Source organism: Cricetulus griseus, chromosome 6 (genome assembly GCF_003668045.3).
Source record: "Cricetulus griseus strain 17A/GY chromosome 6, alternate assembly CriGri-PICRH-1.0, whole genome shotgun sequence".
NCBI classification, from domain to species: domain Eukaryota; kingdom Metazoa; phylum Chordata; class Mammalia; order Rodentia; family Cricetidae; genus Cricetulus; species Cricetulus griseus.
Genome location: NC_048599.1, coordinates 32,754,172 through 32,772,275, shown reverse-complemented (window position 1 = coordinate 32,772,275; position 18,104 = coordinate 32,754,172). Strand labels below are relative to the sequence as shown.

At 46.0% G+C, this 18,104-nt stretch overlaps 1 protein-coding gene across 5 annotated transcripts in view; it reads right to left on the bottom strand.

Moving 5' to 3' along the window:
- Window positions 1-3,358: 3,358 nt before the first annotated feature.
- Window positions 3,359-18,104, bottom strand: part of Ralgapa2 (Ral GTPase activating protein catalytic subunit alpha 2) — a 281,098-nt gene continuing 266,352 nt past the window's right edge. For all 5 annotated transcript variants that reach the window (XM_035446794.1, XM_027421594.2, XM_035446793.1 and 2 more), the window contains 2 exons: window positions 10,444-10,490; window positions 3,359-7,110 (listed from right to left, as the gene is read on the bottom strand). In XM_035446794.1, the coding sequence (XP_035302685.1) occupies window positions 10,486-10,490 (5 nt within the window). In that variant the 3' untranslated portion in view covers window positions 3,359-7,110; window positions 10,444-10,485. The remainder of the gene's footprint in view (window positions 7,111-10,443; window positions 10,491-18,104) is intronic.

Genomic DNA, 18,104 nt, shown 5'->3' with positions numbered 1-18,104 from the left:
AGGCTGACGAGTGGGACCTATTCATGTAAAATAGTCTGTCAAACTCAATGAGCATTTTGCCAGGAGGAGAGCGAGGGATACATAAATGTTAGATTAAAAATTCCACCTGGACACACAGGAAAAGGCACCCTTGTTCCTAAGACCATTTAATGCATCTGTTCTTTCTTTTTTAAATGTCTTAAATGGAATTTTCAATCACATACATAATGTAGTCTGATATGGAAGGCAATATATCAGTATGATATTAAGCCTGTGTTTTTCATGTCTGATGTGGACATGAACTCCCTAGTTTCTCTGAATTTGGTTATGTAAAGAGCAGAATTAACATTATTGTTAAATCTATCTATCTATCTATCTATCTATCTATCTATCTATCTATCTATCTATCTACACACACACACACACACACACACACACACACACACCCCAACCTTTCTTTCTCTAGTGCTAGGGATCAAACCAGGGACCTTGTGCATGCTTGGCAAGTGTTTATCCACACATATAACATGGCAGCTTAAATCCATACCCCCTCTCATATTATCCTATTTAATTTAGGCTAGTAGGGACTTAGGTATTAAAAATACTCTTCTTGTAAAGTTGTAACAACCACAAAAGGCATGATCCAGTTCCAGCAAGTTCTTTTCAGTGATCTTTAGCAAGATGTCAAATTCCAGGGTCCCCTGCTGTGATGCTTCAGGTCAGCTTCTTTGGAGCACAAGTGAAAGTGCCTTTTGGCAGGGGGAGCATGTCATAGACATGCCCTTGCCTTCCCCAGTTGGGCCATCAGCTATGCTGGAGAGATGCTACAGCAACAGGCAGCATGTGAGAAACCTGGCCCTGGGCTTTGGGAGCCAGCCACTTGCTGGTAGTCCCTGTGGTGTTCAAAGGTCTTGGTGTGTCTTTACCACCTTTACCTGGAGTCCTTCCTTACCTGTAAATTCTCTTAGGAGGCAATCACAACTGTGAGCAAATGGTAGCAAGTGCTAAACACTACATGGTTCTTTGACTCCAGAAGGTGGGAATGGCCTCCCAGGGTGTGGCCAACCTGGGCACTACACCAAGTCTGCCTTGGTGCCAGATCTTTCTTTTCAAAAAAAATTTATATATATATATATATATGTATGTATGTATGTATGTATGTATGTATGTATGTATGTATGTCAAGACCCATGCAATCTGACTTTCCAGGAATCTGCTATCTGGTGGTTTTTGAATTCCCAGTAAGGGTTGGTTCCAAGTGCTCTTTTTGTAGATGATAAGGACAGGTCACATTTCTGGAAAACCAGATCCAGATTTCTGGAAAATCAGATCCTCACAGTGCTAAACCTTGCTGTGCTCATCTGGCTCCTATGACAACAGACTCAAGGTGGCCTCGGATGTGGACTTAGAAGCCTCCTCTCTGTGGTTAAACTACAATGGATACACGAAAACTACATTGTTCAACAAACTGTCCATGTACTGGTTAAGAACAGTTACTGGTGCTAAATGGAGGTGTCCTACACATGGAACCCAGGAGATTCAGCTCCTGGTGGGAGCCCCAGTCTAGCTGCAAGAAAGCCAGTAAGGCAACACCTTTAGGCATCAGTTTTTATAGCAGAAGTAGATGGAGGACAGGGCTGGTGTTCCCAGCTGTAGAGCAGAGTGTTAAGTTTCCCACAGTTTCCATTGGTTTTGCTTTTTTTTAAAATGAAATGAAATTAAAACCATATCTATTCATAGAAAAGCAAACAATAGTGCTTCTTGATATAAACATTTTCATCAAGTGGCCTTGGCTTAGATCACACACACACACACACACACACACACACACAAAAAAAAAAAAAACAAAAAAAAAAAAAAAAACAACAGAAAACTACACCAGAGATGTGTGCACAGAAGTGAACACTGTAAATTCAGTATCTTCCCATTAGGAGACACTCCACTGGAGGAAACAGGCATTTCTCCTGGAATACTCAACAAACAAACCAAACCCTACAGTTGCATTCTTCTAATAGTCCTTTGTAATGAAGCTGGATTCTTTATGATATGGTCTGAGGGTGTTGAGGGTTTCTGAAGATGACCCTATCTCTCACAGGAAACATGGTGCTCAGCTCAGCCCCTTCCCACCTTTTTGCTATTAATATGAAAGTAACCTTCTTTATGAGACAATAGCGACTACAGCCTTTGCGTTTCAAGTGCTCATTTCCATGTCTGAAAAGTATTCCAATATGACCCCAGAGGAAAGCTCCCCATGAACCCTGGAAGGCCATCTGCTGCGCTGAACAGTTAGCAAGAGGGAGGGACTCAGCTCTAAGAAGCAGCTGTAGAGCAGTGGGCCACCCAGCTCCACAGACACATGGGGCTGCCTGGAATGCCATCAGCAAGGCTCCTCTAGCTCTCCAGTCAATTTCTGGGCATCCATCACCTTCTGGGGAAGCTATAAGGGATGCAGATGCTTTAGTTCTACCCGAGAGAAAATGAGGCAGGAATCTGAGTCCTTCTTAGAAATGCCCAAATGAAGCAGAAGGCTGTGAGGTACTGCTTCTGGCTCACAACACTTAGGTTGTTTCTAGAAGGAATTGCACATATAAACTCTTGGTTATCGGTTATAAGCTAAAACAAAGCCAGGTCAATGCAGGCTCCCCTTTGCACTTGACTCCCTAGACCCTTTCTTGGGACACCAACATGTTCTGCAAGTATGGGTACTCAGCAAGCATTTGCTAAAGGAACAGGTGAATGATTTTTACAAACTTGGTTGTTCAGCATCCTGAGAATTCACTGTTGTCTGGTACATGGGAGTGGCCCACTATGCTCTCGGAGACCACAGGCTAGGCTGTAATGATTGCTGGAGTCCTGAGGCAGGAAATATCAGTACTTGGCTTCAGCCACACTAGCAGGACATCAAATTGCATATTGTCTGTCATCTAATAACTAAGTTCTCAAATACACCTTGCTCCTTGGGCGCAGGGACCCTAGCTAGAATAGGAGCCTGCCTAGGAAAGACAAAGCAGGGGACAAAGGTCACTCTGAGGCTCATTATGAGTTGTAAAAACAGGTTATGCTGGCCCATTAGTGCCATCATGAAGACAGGGATGGGTTTAATTAGGTGAGACGATGGATGGAGGACACGGATGATGTTCCCAGCTGTAGATGAGTCTTGAGGAACCGTATACGCAGAAGTTTACTTTGTGATCATCAGAGGCTGCAGTCTCCCTGATGGCTGAAAACTAGCATTCCATACCATGAACCATGAGGTAGATTCTGTGTGAGTATGCATATGTTAGCTTTCTGAATGGTATCAGCTACCATATTGAATACCTGTTGGCTTTGATTTACAAAATGCTTTTGAATAACTTTGTTCAATAAAAATGCAAATCACTTTATTAGATGTTGGGATAAACTTTTATTTTCCTACAAACTATGAGAATGTCAGAAACATGCAGCACCTAGATGCTGTGCTTCTGGCTCATCAAATCATCCTAAGAAATCAGAAGGAACAAGAGTGAACTGGAGTTGAGTGGCACCATTAAGAAGCTAAGTGTTTTCCCAGCATGGCTGCCTCTGTGGAGTGTGTCCTAGTACACGAGCACACTCCTGTCAAGGTGGGGCAGACTTGGAGGTCTCCCCCACCTCAGAACAACCTAGATATGCAGCACTGGGAAGTTAAATAACAAGAGACCACAAAACAATCAAACAACATGCTATAACTTAATTTATCATCTCTATCAATTTCCCCCTATTTACACATACTACACATGGTAGACCTGAAACTAAGAAAATGTTTGCTTACAGTGTGTGTCATATACATAGAAATTGGGTGCAAATACAAGGACGAGTTTCCCTTAGATGTGACACCCCCTTCAGTAGGTGTGGGGTAACACAGCTGCACATAAGACACACTGGAAGGTTTAGAGGGTCCATCAAACCTCCATTACAGGTTAGTGGCAAGAAGGAATTGACACCTGAGGACAGTTGGGAAGACAGGATTTGCATGGCTCACTGGAGCTGTGTGGTCTCCTTTATAAGGCTAAGGATCCTATTAACCAGCCAATTACAAAGTCAGAGTCCATTCCCCAGGGCTCTCAAGAGCTGAAAACTTGGCTGCTGAAGACACTGTAAAAGTCACTCACCAGGCTAAATTTCTTTTCTCCTATCTGCTGAAGGTCTGGCTATTTTTAAAAAGTCATAATTTTGCAGGATTACTGTTTTTTAAAGCATAAAAGTCTAATCAAGAATATAAACATCAGTTTCCCTCTTTATGGAAATCCAGAAATCAGCATGCTGAGAAGTAAGGGCACTGGCCAGACCCTGCAGGAGCCCAGAGTCATATCACACTTTGGGGTAATTAGCGCCACTTTTATTACAGATGGCTGACTTACTAATACTGATGTGATGAGTCACTCTCTGGAGGGTCTCTACCAGATGAGTGACCCTTAGCAATTTTGCTAAGAGACATTTATTATAAAAACACAATATTTGCTTTTCCAACTGAAAAAAAAAGAAACACTGAACTTGATCATTTTAATTTTCCACCCCAAATAACAAGAACTGCTAAATCCAACCAAACATGGTTATCAGAGTCCCTGCTCCCCAAGTCTAAGTCTCTAACCAGAGCTATTACCAATCCAAGGCCCATGGACTAAAAAAGTAAAACATAAACATACATAAACTGCTGCTGTCACCCGGGGAATGGGGTGGGTAAGACCATTAAGCTACCTCCAACTGACTTTCTCACTCCAAGTCTGAGAGTGTTGGCTTATAGAAGCAGATGAAAACATGAACAGAAGGCTGGGGGAGTTAAAAAGAACCTCTGGGGACTGGGTTGTGGCCTTGGGTTCTGTTACTACTAAAAAAATAAAATTAGAGGACTTCCAAAATGACAAGAAAGAATTCCACAACAGGGGTTTCTGGAGCCTTAGGTGCTATTGTAGAAGCTACTTCTGAAAGAGGGCTACAGGGGCCTCTAGTGTCCAGGACTTGGGGTGAGGTGTGCTTGTGGTGACTCTACAGTAGTCAGGTCTGGGCACTTTGTAAACAGTCAAGCAGCGGATCAATAATAGAAGTCTGAGCAATACTGTGCAACCAGACCAGAAAGCTCAAATTCTCTCTCCCCTCCCTCCATCTCTCACACATGTGTACACACACACACACACACACACACACACACACACACACACACACACACACACAGAGGCACGCATGCACACAGTGAGTGTGTGTTATGAATCCTGGTATCACCAACACAATGGAAAATGCCATGACATTTCCTTACCCTTCTATCACCATTAAACTCCCAATAAGTGAGCATCCTGGCCCTTAGCACACAGCGCACAGGGATTAGGGGTTTCCTTCTGCTTTGCAATGTCCTGTTCTGTTTATGATCCCCAGGCAGCTTTCCAGGTGCTTCTGTCTGTGGGTCTGGGATGGAAGGCTACAGAATTCCCTTCACAGCAGGTGGATGAATTTTTCCTGCAGTTGGAAGGTGCTCCTAGAATGATGCTCTCAGAATTCCCACTCACTGCAAGGCTGAGTCTGGCTTCTGGCTCTGCCCCTTTCTCTACCAAAGTTAACAGCAGCCAATTCAACTCTACAGTAGATGGAAAAAGCTGGATCCTCTGGGAGAATGGACATTGATGTTAGAAGCAGGTTCAGGGGAATGACCAAGCAGGCTAGGAGTAACGGGTGAGAATAAAGAACAGAGAGAGGAAGGTAGAGAGGTGGCCACATCGAGGCCTTCCCTTCCCATGCCTGAGCCCCTGTAGGCTACATTCCACAGCTGCTTTCCTGCTCTGAGTGAAGGGGTCACCCTAGACATGTGCACTGGGAAATGGCCTCAGGTAGCAGGACCGTATATAGCAAGGGAGGGACGGCCTCTGCAGCAATTTCTGTGCTTTGCTTTGAGGCAGAACAGGGAATGAAGCAACACTGGAGCTCTGAGACAGTGCCAGGACAGAGTGTAGGGAGTGGGGACAGAGCTCTTCCCTGTGAACTGACTTTTAGTTGCTAGATTCTAATGTCCAAAATGTCCAGCAAGGGACACATTTAACTCCTTCCCTCTCTCCCGTCCCTAATAGGCACAACACACTCTCCTTGGAGCCAGACAGGTTAATATATATAATACATATATATGCATCAAATGGATTGCTTGGAACCTGTTACCCTAAAACTTATGTGACAAGAACTGTTTCCAGGGCTTGTCTTTGTCTCTGAACAACAGGTAGGAGGAGACTGCAGGTGAGCTTTTGGGGGCACTGGACATGATGTGGGTGCTGGTCAGCCCTGGAGCTGCAGCAGGCACTAATCTTGTGTGTTGATGTAGGTGGTGCTGGGCTGGACAAACTGGGGTGAGCAGGGCTGGGCTGAGCTGAGCTGGGCAGAGATGCCACTCATCTGCTTAGTGTTCTCATGTGGACAGCCCCGTATTTCTAGACACTTCTGACCGCTCTATGTGGAATATCTCTGTCAAGACCTGGCAGAATTGTGTCATTAGGAGAATCTTAGTCAGTAGGCCTCAGGTACCAGATAGAGAAAAGCTAATGATGGAGGTGAAACTTCCTGTGGGAAAAGACCCTGGGGACAGCCAGTTTCCCTGATGATGAAATTTTGATGATGAAAAGTCTGAATTAAAATGTAAATCCTAACATAAGGATTAGCAAAATCATTATGGAGGAAATTCCTCCAACAATCACACAATTATTTTGTCAGCCCTTTTGGGAATCAAGCTGGGTGTATAAATGCCAGGAAAACAACTCAGGGATACAGACAAGTGCCCCTGCCCCTTCCCTGTGGGCCCCCAAACCTTTCGCTACTGTATTCTGCCTAGGGCTCCAGACTACTACACATCACAGCAGGCTTATTCCTAGGTGATGGCAACTTCTTTTCTTCTTCTAAAGCCCAAGGTTTATGAGATTCCAGGACAAGAGGGACACAGCCTTGTCTGAAAGTTCCACACAAACTAGATCACTTCTGAACTTGGCCCAGCAATGGGAAGGCTTGCTGCAAACGTGCTAGCACAGGGCAGTTTCCTGGAGTCTAGATTTGAGGGTCCTGGGGATAGCAGGGGAGTCTTGCCTGTGTCTTCCACATGGAGGGTTTTCTTGGGGTCCATATTCAGGCTGGAGATCAAGACCCCTGCAAAGGAAGCAGAAAATGTTCACACCATGGAGGTCAAAGGGACTCTCTAGCCACATACTGAAGGAAGCATATATGGTGCTCAGAAGACCAAGGGAACTTGGTCCTTGGGAAGAGGGTTTGATGTCCTCCCTGTCCCACAGTGTGTTTTGCAAGGATGTTTGTTGAGTATACCACCAAAGACATGTTATTCCTCTTAGTCTTTGCCTTGGATTTTTCTACAATGTAAAAGAAATTACGAATCGGTGAATCTTTGAAATAAAATCTGTCTTTCTGGCTAGGACAGGAAGTAAAGAATGAAGAGAAAGGCATCCGATTGCAGCACCATGAAGTGAAAGACACGGAGGAGCCCCGGGCAAAGTCAGTGACAATGCTGTGTTCTTGGGATCCCTACATGTTTACATATTGATATTTCACATGAGTTACTACTCAGTTATTCCCTAAAGGGCCTGAGACTAGAGGCCAGGCCTAAATTGCTTGTCTGAATGAGTCCAGATGAGCATGCAGCTATTTAGCACTAGAGGGAACAAGGAATAAAATTAAAACTCACAGATCTGCACTCCTCCCTTCCCCAGGGTGGCTGTCTGGGAGCTCAGAGGAATACAAGAATGCTGCTGCAACACTAGGCCACTGTTGCGGCGGTGGTTGGTATCCCAGGGGGCCACTCTTTGAATGAGAGGATCATTTCATCACCCTTTCTTCCCCTTGTAATATATTTTTAAATGCTCTAAGCTTCCCTGAGTGGCCTCTGCCTGGAACAAACCTCAAAAGCAGCACGCCTGGAGCCTCCTCCCTATGGACTTCTCCTCTACAACTATGGCCTTTGAAACGGTCATTTCTGGTGTTTGAAATTAATTTATTTGGGTTATTTTGCTTACAGCTTTTTATTTATTGGTTTATTTTTTATGTCTTCTGACCTTGTCTTACCCCCTGGGAAGAGCTTCTGAAGTCAGTAGTCCCCTTGACCCATAGAGACACTGCCCCATGCACCCCATGGTTTTTCACTTTCAGATTCCAAGGACAGGCACTCACCCTCTCTCCCTTCTAGGGTCAGTGAGGTTAGCAGACAGAGAGGCCTGGGCCCCTCTCCTATTGTTTACCTCATCAGGAACAGACTACCAAGGGTGGGGGTAGCTCAGTGGTAGAACCCTTGCTTAGCATGCATGAAGCCCTAAGTACAAGTACTGCAAAAATATAAAACTCAGGTTGCTTTAAACAAGGGTAGCACACATAGACTTAGTCATCCAAGAATCAGTGTTGTCTTAAACATGTATTTATTTTGCTTATATACATGCATGTGTGCCACTTGGTGCCCACAGAGGCCAGAAGAGGGTGTCAAGTCCTCTGAGACTGGAGTTACAGACAGCTGTGAGCTACCATGTGGGTGCTGGGATTTGAACCTGGGACTTCTGGAAGAAAAGCCAGAGCTCTTAACTGTTGAGCCATCTCTCTAGTCCCCCAAGGATAGGGTTTTTGTGGATATATCTCCATCTCCTAATTGTTAGGAATGGGCAGGAACATTTGTTCAGGGGTAAAGGGCAGTAAGGGAAACAAACTTGACTGAATCTCAGAGAGTATTATGGTTTGAAATGGGATTAAGAAGCAAAAACAGAGAGAAAGAAAAAAAAAGCAAGTCAATAAAATGCTTAAAGATAATAGGCAAAATAATCGCTAATGTTTGGTCAGAAGCAAACATTTTAGCTGTACCCTGATCCCCCTCTAACAGGGAAGTGAAGGAGGACAGAGGGTCACAGCTTGAGCTCCTGCAGATGGACAGAATAGTGCCAGCTGTCTCAGTGAATAAGCCTGAGTCATCATTTCAAAGCTCTGCAAGCAAGGGGTTTATACTCCTAAAGGCAGAGATCCCATTAGCCAAGGGCAGAGAGCAAAGCCACATCAGGACCCAGTGCAACCATGACCCATGCATTCCTTCAGTCCTCAACTTTCTGCTGGTGCACCTTCATCCTGCAATGGCCACTCTGTGCCCACTGTACCCCATAATGGATGGGGAGGCAGCAGCTGCAGAATGTATAGATGGCACAAAGGATAAGGGCTGCCTTCCTGATACAGAGACTATACTTGCAAGCTGCTGGCAGTGCTGGCCCAGCTCAGCTTCTGCTGGGGATGGAAGCTGGGGTTAATTCAAAGGACACTTGGGCTCTATTTTACCTCTGCCAGGGCAGGTGTAGGTGTACATGGGACCGGGGCTTAAATACAAATATTTGCCCCTGAACTCCCCCTGGGAAGGGACTTTACAATCCTATTTACCCTTACTGACTAGAGCACTTGTGTTCTGTGGATGCTGTCACATTTGGGACACTGCTGGGACCAGTCCAAAGCCATGACTGAGAAGAAGAGAAAAGGCAGCTGGGCTAGAGGATCAGCTCACTAAGGTGGCCAGTTGCTCATCTAGCCAGCAGGTATGGCAGCCTGCTGAGTTACAGTGGTGACCTGGCTGAGCTACTTCTATTTGTGTTGGGACCACCATAGGAATGCGGCTAATAAATGACGGCTTTCTCTTCTGAGTGGCATTACCATAGTCACTAGCCAAGTCTCTCCTACCTGTGAATCAGAGAACCAGTACAGTCAGGCCACCCTGGAGAGTCATTGCCCAGTCCTGCAGTGATGGCTGCCATCCATCTGAGCTATCTGTGCTGGGTCAGGATCTCAGACCCAGGACAGAAAGGTCAGGCTGGGAGGTCACACCTGCCATCTCAGCTTGTTCTTTTGAGTCCTAGACTGTAGATAGATCCTGGGGTTCGCCGCCCTGTGCACTTGCCCAGCTTTTGTCTGTTTGTCTTCTCCCAGCTGCCCTATTCAGCAGCCCTCCTTGAAGACCTGCCCTCCCTGTGTGGAGGCCTTTGGAGGCTTCTGCTAAGGCAAGCAGTCAAAGGCCAGCCCAGCACGAGCTTCATCTTATCGGCTCATCTCAACATCCTGCTTCTCCAGGCTTGCCTAACAAAAAAAAAAAAAAAAAAAAAAAAAAAAAACGGGGGTGGGGAGGGTGGGCTGTACCCATGGCTCCCTGCAGCCCCCCATACAAAGGGGAGGCGACAAAGACATTTTCCACGATGGCAGGTGTTGGTGTCGGATTCCGCCCAGGGTGTACCAGCAGAAGAAAAGGCAGGCAAAGCTGGGCTCTACCGGGCCGCACAGACATGTAGGGGCAGGAGAGTGGGCAGGGCCTCTTGGGAGAAGACAGGAGGCAGGCAAGGCTGAGGCCCAAGAAGGTGAGGAGACATGTAAGTGTTAGTCAATGGATACCCCTCCCCAAAAGCAGGGTTTAGTGTGTGCACAGGTGGGGACAGGACAACACCAACATGTTAGTCTTACCTTGCCCAAGGATCATAATGAGACCTGAGACCGCTATGTATTTTAATCTGAAGAGAGAAGACAAAGATCCAGTGAGTGGAAGGATGGCGCCTCCACAGCTGCAGCTTGATGATGAACACAATGCTGATAACACATGTATCCCCCAGCTAGCCCTATTCCTAAAGCCTTCAGCATTGTTCCGGAAAGTTCACTTGAATACCTGCTTAATGTGGCCAAATACCAGGTGCTGTCCTATTTATAAACGAGTCCTCGGAAAGCATACAGACCTGAGGGAAGATCTCAGCTTCCCATTCCCTCTGACAGGTTCCCACCACCCCTTCCACACCATCTTACTCCCAATGTTTCCCACAGCAATGCACCCTGCTTTTGCTCTCAGAAAGCAGCTTTCTACCCTAACCTTGAGCCCCCCACAACTCTCCCGAATTCCATATAGCTAGATGCCTATCGAATCTGGACATTTAGCAGTGACACAAACTACTGTGTATACTGCCACAATTACAAACTCAGACTTTCTGTTGATTCCATCTGCCAAGCTTGGCACTGTGACCAGAGACTTTCTAACACCATTTGGACATTCTCCCTGTTATAGCTCTCTGAAGGAAGAGTCTGTAGTACTTCTGTGAAGTTGTATTCTCCAATCTATTGATGAAAACTCAGCTCCCTGATAAGAGTACTTGGGGTAGGAAGCCAGGATCCAGGACCAGCCCTGGATGACCAAGTAGCACTTCCTTGTCCTACTATGAACTTGGGTCCTTGTCTATGTGAGGGCATGAGAAGCTCTGCCCAGGCTGACTGTGGGTAACAGATGATATTGTCCTTAGATGATAATATAATTATCTAGATTTCATATTTCTCTCAGTTGTGCCATACTTCAGGGCTCTATTTTATCTAATGGGAGACCTATACACCTCTGTGTGCATGGTTCTACCTTGAGTGAAGAGCCTCAGGCTTTCAAGAGTGCCATGCTCCTGATGCTCTCCTATGTGAGAAAAGGCTTTTTATGAAGGGGCTCCTTGATCTCATTCTTCTGCAGCCCCCTTGGCCCTGGTTACACTATGCATGCAGGCACTTGATTGGTAGAAACCCAGAAAGCAGATGGCGTGCTAACAATGGAGGACTTGTTTGTAATTGCTGATGAGGACTGGGTTTGCTCCTCTCCTGAGGGTCCCCAGACACAGCCTGGTGTGGTGTGCCGGCCCACAAAGAGTATCTCAGTAACTGCCAATCCATGGTTGAGTTAAGGAGATGCACAGGCAGAGGCAGTTGGAGGCTGCCTTGATTATTCCATAGGGCTCAGATGTCACCTGCTCTTGACATCCAGGCAGAACTCATGAAGGGTGAGGTCCCAGTTGCTGGGGCCAGGGAGCAGGCTGCCTCTTAGTACAACCCCAGGGGTTAGCACAGAGCATCAGCTACCCTGCACACTATTTGAAAAGCCTAGAAGAGAAGATACTGAGCTTGGAGATGAGGGATGAGAAGAGACTGAGAGGCACATGATGCCTGGGAGAAAAGAGGCACAAAGCGTGACTCCCCCCCCACACCCCTTTTCATCCACTGGACACCAGATGTGTTCTGAACACCATTACAGTCTGTAGCAATGGACACTGCAGACAAAACCCCCCTTGCTTTGGGGGCTGTAGTGGATGGTGGGGAGGTAGAGCACATGAATATACAAACACATACATTTCTGTAGTACCCAAAGGGAGAAGTCCAGTTAGGAAACAAGGGTCTTGAGAGGTTTGGTGGTGACTTAGGACATTGTGCTGCAAGGGTATAGTGTGTTTTGAATAAGAAGACATGTGTGGACATTAATTGTACTGGGAAATCAGCAGCCAGCTCCTTTCCATGTAGGAGCAGCTGGACAGACTCCTGGGGAGACTCCTTCACAGTCTAACTCAGACACCAAATGGCATAGTTTTGGCCAACTGGTGGCTCAGACACAAACAGTTAAGCCTGGAGAATCCAGAGGCCATTTTTAGAGAAGGGTTTTATTTTTTGGTGCTGTTTGATTTCTTTGATATTTTGTATATCAACAAAGACTTCCTTTTTTAATTCAGGGAATAATAAATTCCTTTTTTAATTCAGGGAATAATAAATATGGCTGGAGATTTGCATTATCTGCAGCTCTGCCTAGGGATGCTACTTGAGAATCCATGGGTCTTTATAGGGCATGTTTCCTCCAGCTGCGAAGAAGTGGCATCTGAAGCCAGCTTCTTATCTCGGAGGAAAGCCTGCTTGTAGCACTGACACCTGGGGTAAATTTGGGCCAGGGCAGACAAGGATGTGGCTGCCTCAACCTACATCCTTGCTACTGAACAGTTAGTGTGGAAACGATGAAGTGGCTCAAGATAATTAGGAAAGGGAATGATTTTGAGAGTTGGCATGGTGAGGGAGAAAGACTGGACTGGGGTTCCAGCTTTAGGCAAGTGCTAACTATTCTCCCAGCAGGAAGGCAGGCAGAGGGGGATCAGAGAGCTGATGGGGGCTGTTCAGACCCCTTGGAATGGCTCTGAGGAGGGGAACAGGTGCAGGCAGTGGATGGGAAAGCCTGCACACGAAACTCAACACTGGCAACCCAAGACCAGTGGGGATTTGCCAGCCTAATTAACATCTCCAAATGGCCAAGGATAGCTTCCAGTATTTCCAATCCAGCAGCAGTGGCTATGTTCTGGCTCCAGCCCTGGCACTGGGCTTGGCTTCCACCGCTTGGTTATTGGTCTTGCCCATCAACTTTGGTTCTGAAGCAGAAAGCCAGGACAGCTGGACCAACAAGCATGGAGGGAAGAAGAAAGCACCCGCATTGTGCACTGTGTGCAAGCACACTTTTGTAAGGTCTATTGAGGAGCTGGGGCATTAAGAAAAAAACTTTGCTGGCATTTTTCATTTTGCCCAACTATTATGTGAACTTAGGAGCTACGACTAAGTTACACATTTAAAATCAACCAACTTACTGGTTAGCCATAGTGGAGAAAGGTGTCCAGGCCTCCTCAACATCTCAAAGCACATGAATGGCAAGGTTTTGACTGCACAGTAGCCATAAGGAGGCTGATGGTCTTCTCAGCCTGGCTCCACAGTGCATGGCTATTACAGTAGTGCTGTTCTCAACAGCCCAAATTCCATCAACTGATGCATGAACTGTTTGGCAATTTCAAAAGCCTCCAATAAGGAGGAAGTATTATTCTTTTAGGGCATAGACACTGGCAGATTTCCCATGCTTCAGTGAATGGTCCTGTACCCATATACACTGGAATTGGGTTTAGTGGGATACAAAAAGAAGACATGAAGTTGAAAGGGGGGATCAGGGTGTATATGATATTTCAATGTACACATGAATGAAATTATCAAAGTATAAACATGCTAGTAAAATAATTTTTTAAAACACAATAAATGCTACAGCATGAATGAACTTTGAAAACATGCTAGGTGAAGGCAGCCAAGTCACCATATTGTCTGGTTCCATTTATATGAAGTGGCCAGGATAAGAAGATGCATAGAATTGGAGGTGGATCAGTGGCTTCACAGGACTGGGGGTGGGGCTTGTAGAAGGAGTGAAGACTGAGCATGAGCAAGTTTTATTTCATTTCCAGGGGAAATGAAACATTCTCAAATTATACCATTGGAGATAGTTGCACAATCTGTGAAAAATACTAAAAGTATTAAATGTATACTTTTTTTGCATGATTGGCATAATATGCTAATTATATCTCAATACAACTTTTTTTCTTTTTTTTTCCTTTGTAGTGCTGGAAATTGAAGCTAGGGCCTTGGGTGTGGTGGTCAGGTATTTACTATTGAGTTATATCCCCCCCCCATTAAAAAAGGCAAAACAGGACAGAAAGTGGTCTGAAAAATACTCTATACTTCCCATTACAAAAGCAACATAAAAATGACGTCAGGATATAGGGAGAAAAAGCTCCTGTGGGCCCAGGAAGGAGGGGGCAGGGTGGTGATGAGGCCATGTGGATGTCACCAACACCACCTTAGCTGAGCCTCTCTAACTTCATACCACACATCTTGCAGGTGCACAGTACTCCTAGTGAACCAAGGCTGACTCTAAGATGTCTTGTAACTTGAGTTCAGCTCTCTTAAAACAACTCAAGTGGCCTGTATAGGGAGGGACTAGAAGTATTCTGTCTCTGAAGTTCCTGTGTCTGTCATTCATGACTATTTTTCAATCCCCTGATAAACAGCAGCTTTAAAACAAAGTCATAGTTAGGTCTGGGGACTTTTCTGAAGGGACTATGAGTTTTAGTGTGGTCTCATGTATCCAAGGAAACAAAGAAGTGACAGGACTCTTTGGTAGTTTTATTGATAGAAATAGTCTCCTTGGGGCTGGTCATGGGACTGGGGCTGCTATAGACCTGTGATGGATCACTTGTTCAAAGCATATGAGTCCTTGGACTCAACTCTGAGTGCCCAAACAAAGGAGCAAACAAACAAACAAACGCTCCTGTTGTCTTTAGACAACCAGGATGCAGTGTGGGCCGGAGATCAAGGCTTTTTCTACTAGAGCTCCTGTCATGTACTCCACTGAAGTTCTGAGCAGACAATAATGCAATTCATGCTAGTTACATTTCTCAGTTGTCTGGGCCAAAGTAGGAGAGCATTTGCTACACATACCACAACCTATCTAGGCTACAAACCCAACAATTTAGTCCTTTCTGCCTTCAAGGAATGTTTTCCTTTTGGCACAACAGAAGGATTCTTCTTTGTCACCTAGCTATTTCCTCCTATGGATTTGCTCCAACACAATGGGGGCCAAAAGGCCGGGACCCTGAATGGGTCAGAGAAAAACCTAAGTGTTAAGCCCAGATCTTGCCACGACCAGCCAGCTACCTGATATGAAAATAAGAGAATTTCAGCCCTTTACCTGCCAAGCTTTCCTCGCAAGGGTAGATGGCGGAGCAAGTGCATAGAAATAGTCCGTTGTAAACAGAAACTAAAGTCTGTGGAGTGTCCTGGGGACCTTTACCTATTGTTTTGAGAAGGGGTCATGGACATTCCCCAGGCTGGCCTTGACCACCTGGGCTCAAGGGATCCTCTCCTTTGGGCCTCTCAAGTAACCTGCAGGCGTGTACCACCACACAGGGCTTCTTGAGGCAGACAGGACTGCGGGAGTCTTACATCCTTGTTCTTCCGGGTCACCCAGTCATTGATTTTCTGTGTGCTGGCCACAGCTATTTACATAGCTCTTCAAGGCCTGAGTGAGGTGAATGACTTCAGATCATAGTCCTGCCGGCCTCATGCTCACATTCCTCTACCTGCAACACCTTTCCTTACAAAGATGGGTGTCGCCATATTGTTCTCACCTGGGTACCCAGGGTGTTCTATCCATGATACTGTGTGTGGGACACAAGACACCCAAAGCGAATTTTCAGGAGGGAGGTCTGCACTACCACAGTATTTGATTGTTAATCACAGTATCACAGGCCTGCTGTGCGCCAGGTGAAGATATAGAGAATGAGGTCTTATCTAACTTATCCTTGCTTCCAATACACAGTTTCTCCACAGAAGCCAGACTGAGCCTTTCAAACTATGATCGTATATTGTCACCCCACTTCTCTATTAACTGTCTGTCTCACTAGATAACGGGCCAGCCTCTTCCCCTGTACCTGCAGGGTGGCTCTGACCTTTTGAATCTTCACTCACTGCTGGCTCTATTCTTCCCAGCCCCAGCCCTGCACTGCTTCCAGAAGTGTCAAGAAAGCTCCTACCAGTAAGGGGTTCCTCCTGGCTACTCCCTGCCTGGCTTCCACATGGGGCCTATTCCCCCACCTCCTTCCAGAGTTTTCATCAGTGTCACATTCCCAGTGAGGCCTTTGCTGACCTGTTATATGTGCACTTCCACAATGGAATAGTTTCTTCTCAGGACATCCCTTTGCCCCCCATCCAGCAATGGCTTTTCTTGCTTAGTACCAAGGCGCTCCTGATGGCTCATTCTTTCTCCCTTATCTGGGAGGCAGCCTTGAGGAAGATAGGGCCTCTTCTGCTTTGCCCACTTCTAGGCCTCTCCTAGGAAGTTCTTAGGACATTCATGGGTGCAGAATGACGTAAGACCCTAATCTGTGGGGTTTGTGAGATGCTCATTGCCCTGCCAACTGGTTAAGCTGCAGGAGAGGAGTGAGTACCACCAAGATTGTAAGCTGGTCAGAATTTCAGTACCTCATTGTGGCCTCCAGCAAGTAGGTAAGTAGGTAGGTAGGGGTGTGTGTGTGTGTGTGTGTGTGTGTGTGTGTGTGTGTGGCACAGATAGGTAGAAATCATGTGGGATTTTATCACTTTATATTTTTTACGGGGTAAGAAAATAGGCTTTTGGTTATTCTTTCTCTACCACAATGCTATGAACCAAGAAGTCAATGTTGGCCACATTAATGCTGCAAGTTTCTTCTCCCTCCCTCCCTCCCTCCCTCCTCCCTCCCTCCCTCCCTCCCTCCCTCCCTCCCTCTCTCCCTCCTTCCTTCCCTCATGTCTATCCATTCTCCTGCAATATTGATAGGCATGTTTCCCATTTGCAAAAGAATTTTTTTCCAATCAGGCTTTTGTGGGGCTTTAAGAGAAAATTTACAGCCCCACCCCTGTCCCCAGCATTACCCTGAGTGTGCCTGGAAAGGATAGCATAAAACATTCCTTCTATCTAGCAGCAGACTCCAATGCCAGCACAAGAGCTTCATTTGGCCTTGCTTTAGTTTGCTCTTTGCTAAGTGGAAATCCGAGCAAAATCATTGAGTCTTCCAGGAAGCCCCAGCTGCTAAGGCTGCACATGGACCACCTGCGAGGCCAGATTGACATGAACGCCACAATTGCCATTCACAAAGAATGTGAGCCTGGGTGGGTGTCCCAAACCCTGGGCTTGTCTCAGTCAAACTCCAAAGGTTATTTTGAATAAGCTTTAATTAAGACTCATTTCCAAAACTCTGTCTGAGAAAGATTCTTGGTACCTGCTCGCTATCCCTTGGTAACTGCTTCAGTGTCCCCTGAGTCATAATTAACAGTTAGGCGGGAAAGAAATGCCACCTGCACATAAAACCCTGGAAGGCCAGGAAAGCAGGACTGACCAACTACAGTATCTTACAGGAAATGGATGTTCTAGGTGCTTGCACAGGCACATTCTAGACAACTCTAATATGTCCGCTCCTTTCCCATTCTCTGAAGCCATGGACTCAAGTCTCAGCACTGGCCAGGGTCTGGAGGGACCATGAGTGCCCGAGAGGCAGCATTCTTTCCTCTCTTCCGCAATCTACTCAGTCCATGCTGGTCATGTGGAAGGGCTTTTAGTTCTCAGGGATCCTAGGTCTTAGCTGGTGTTGCAAAGGTAAAAGTTGGATGCTTCTTGGATGGTGGAGGACACAGAAGGCAAGCCCCTGTCCACAAGCTCCAGGATCACAAAACAGATGGCACTCCATCTCAGAGGAGTCTCAGCTTAAGTGGCCAAGTCACTGTCCAGCAGGGTCTTTTTTACTTGTAGTCGCATTTTGCTAAAACTAATCTAGGATTTTTTTTTCCCCTTTTTGGACACAGACCCTTCATGACCATATTCTTTTCTTCCTTGAGACTTTATTCTCCACAAAGGAAGAGACACAGGCCTTCTAAAGGTTCCCAGAACCTTGTGTATATCCTTAAGTACCCTTCACAGGTCTGTTCAGTGGAGCAGCCTATGGAAG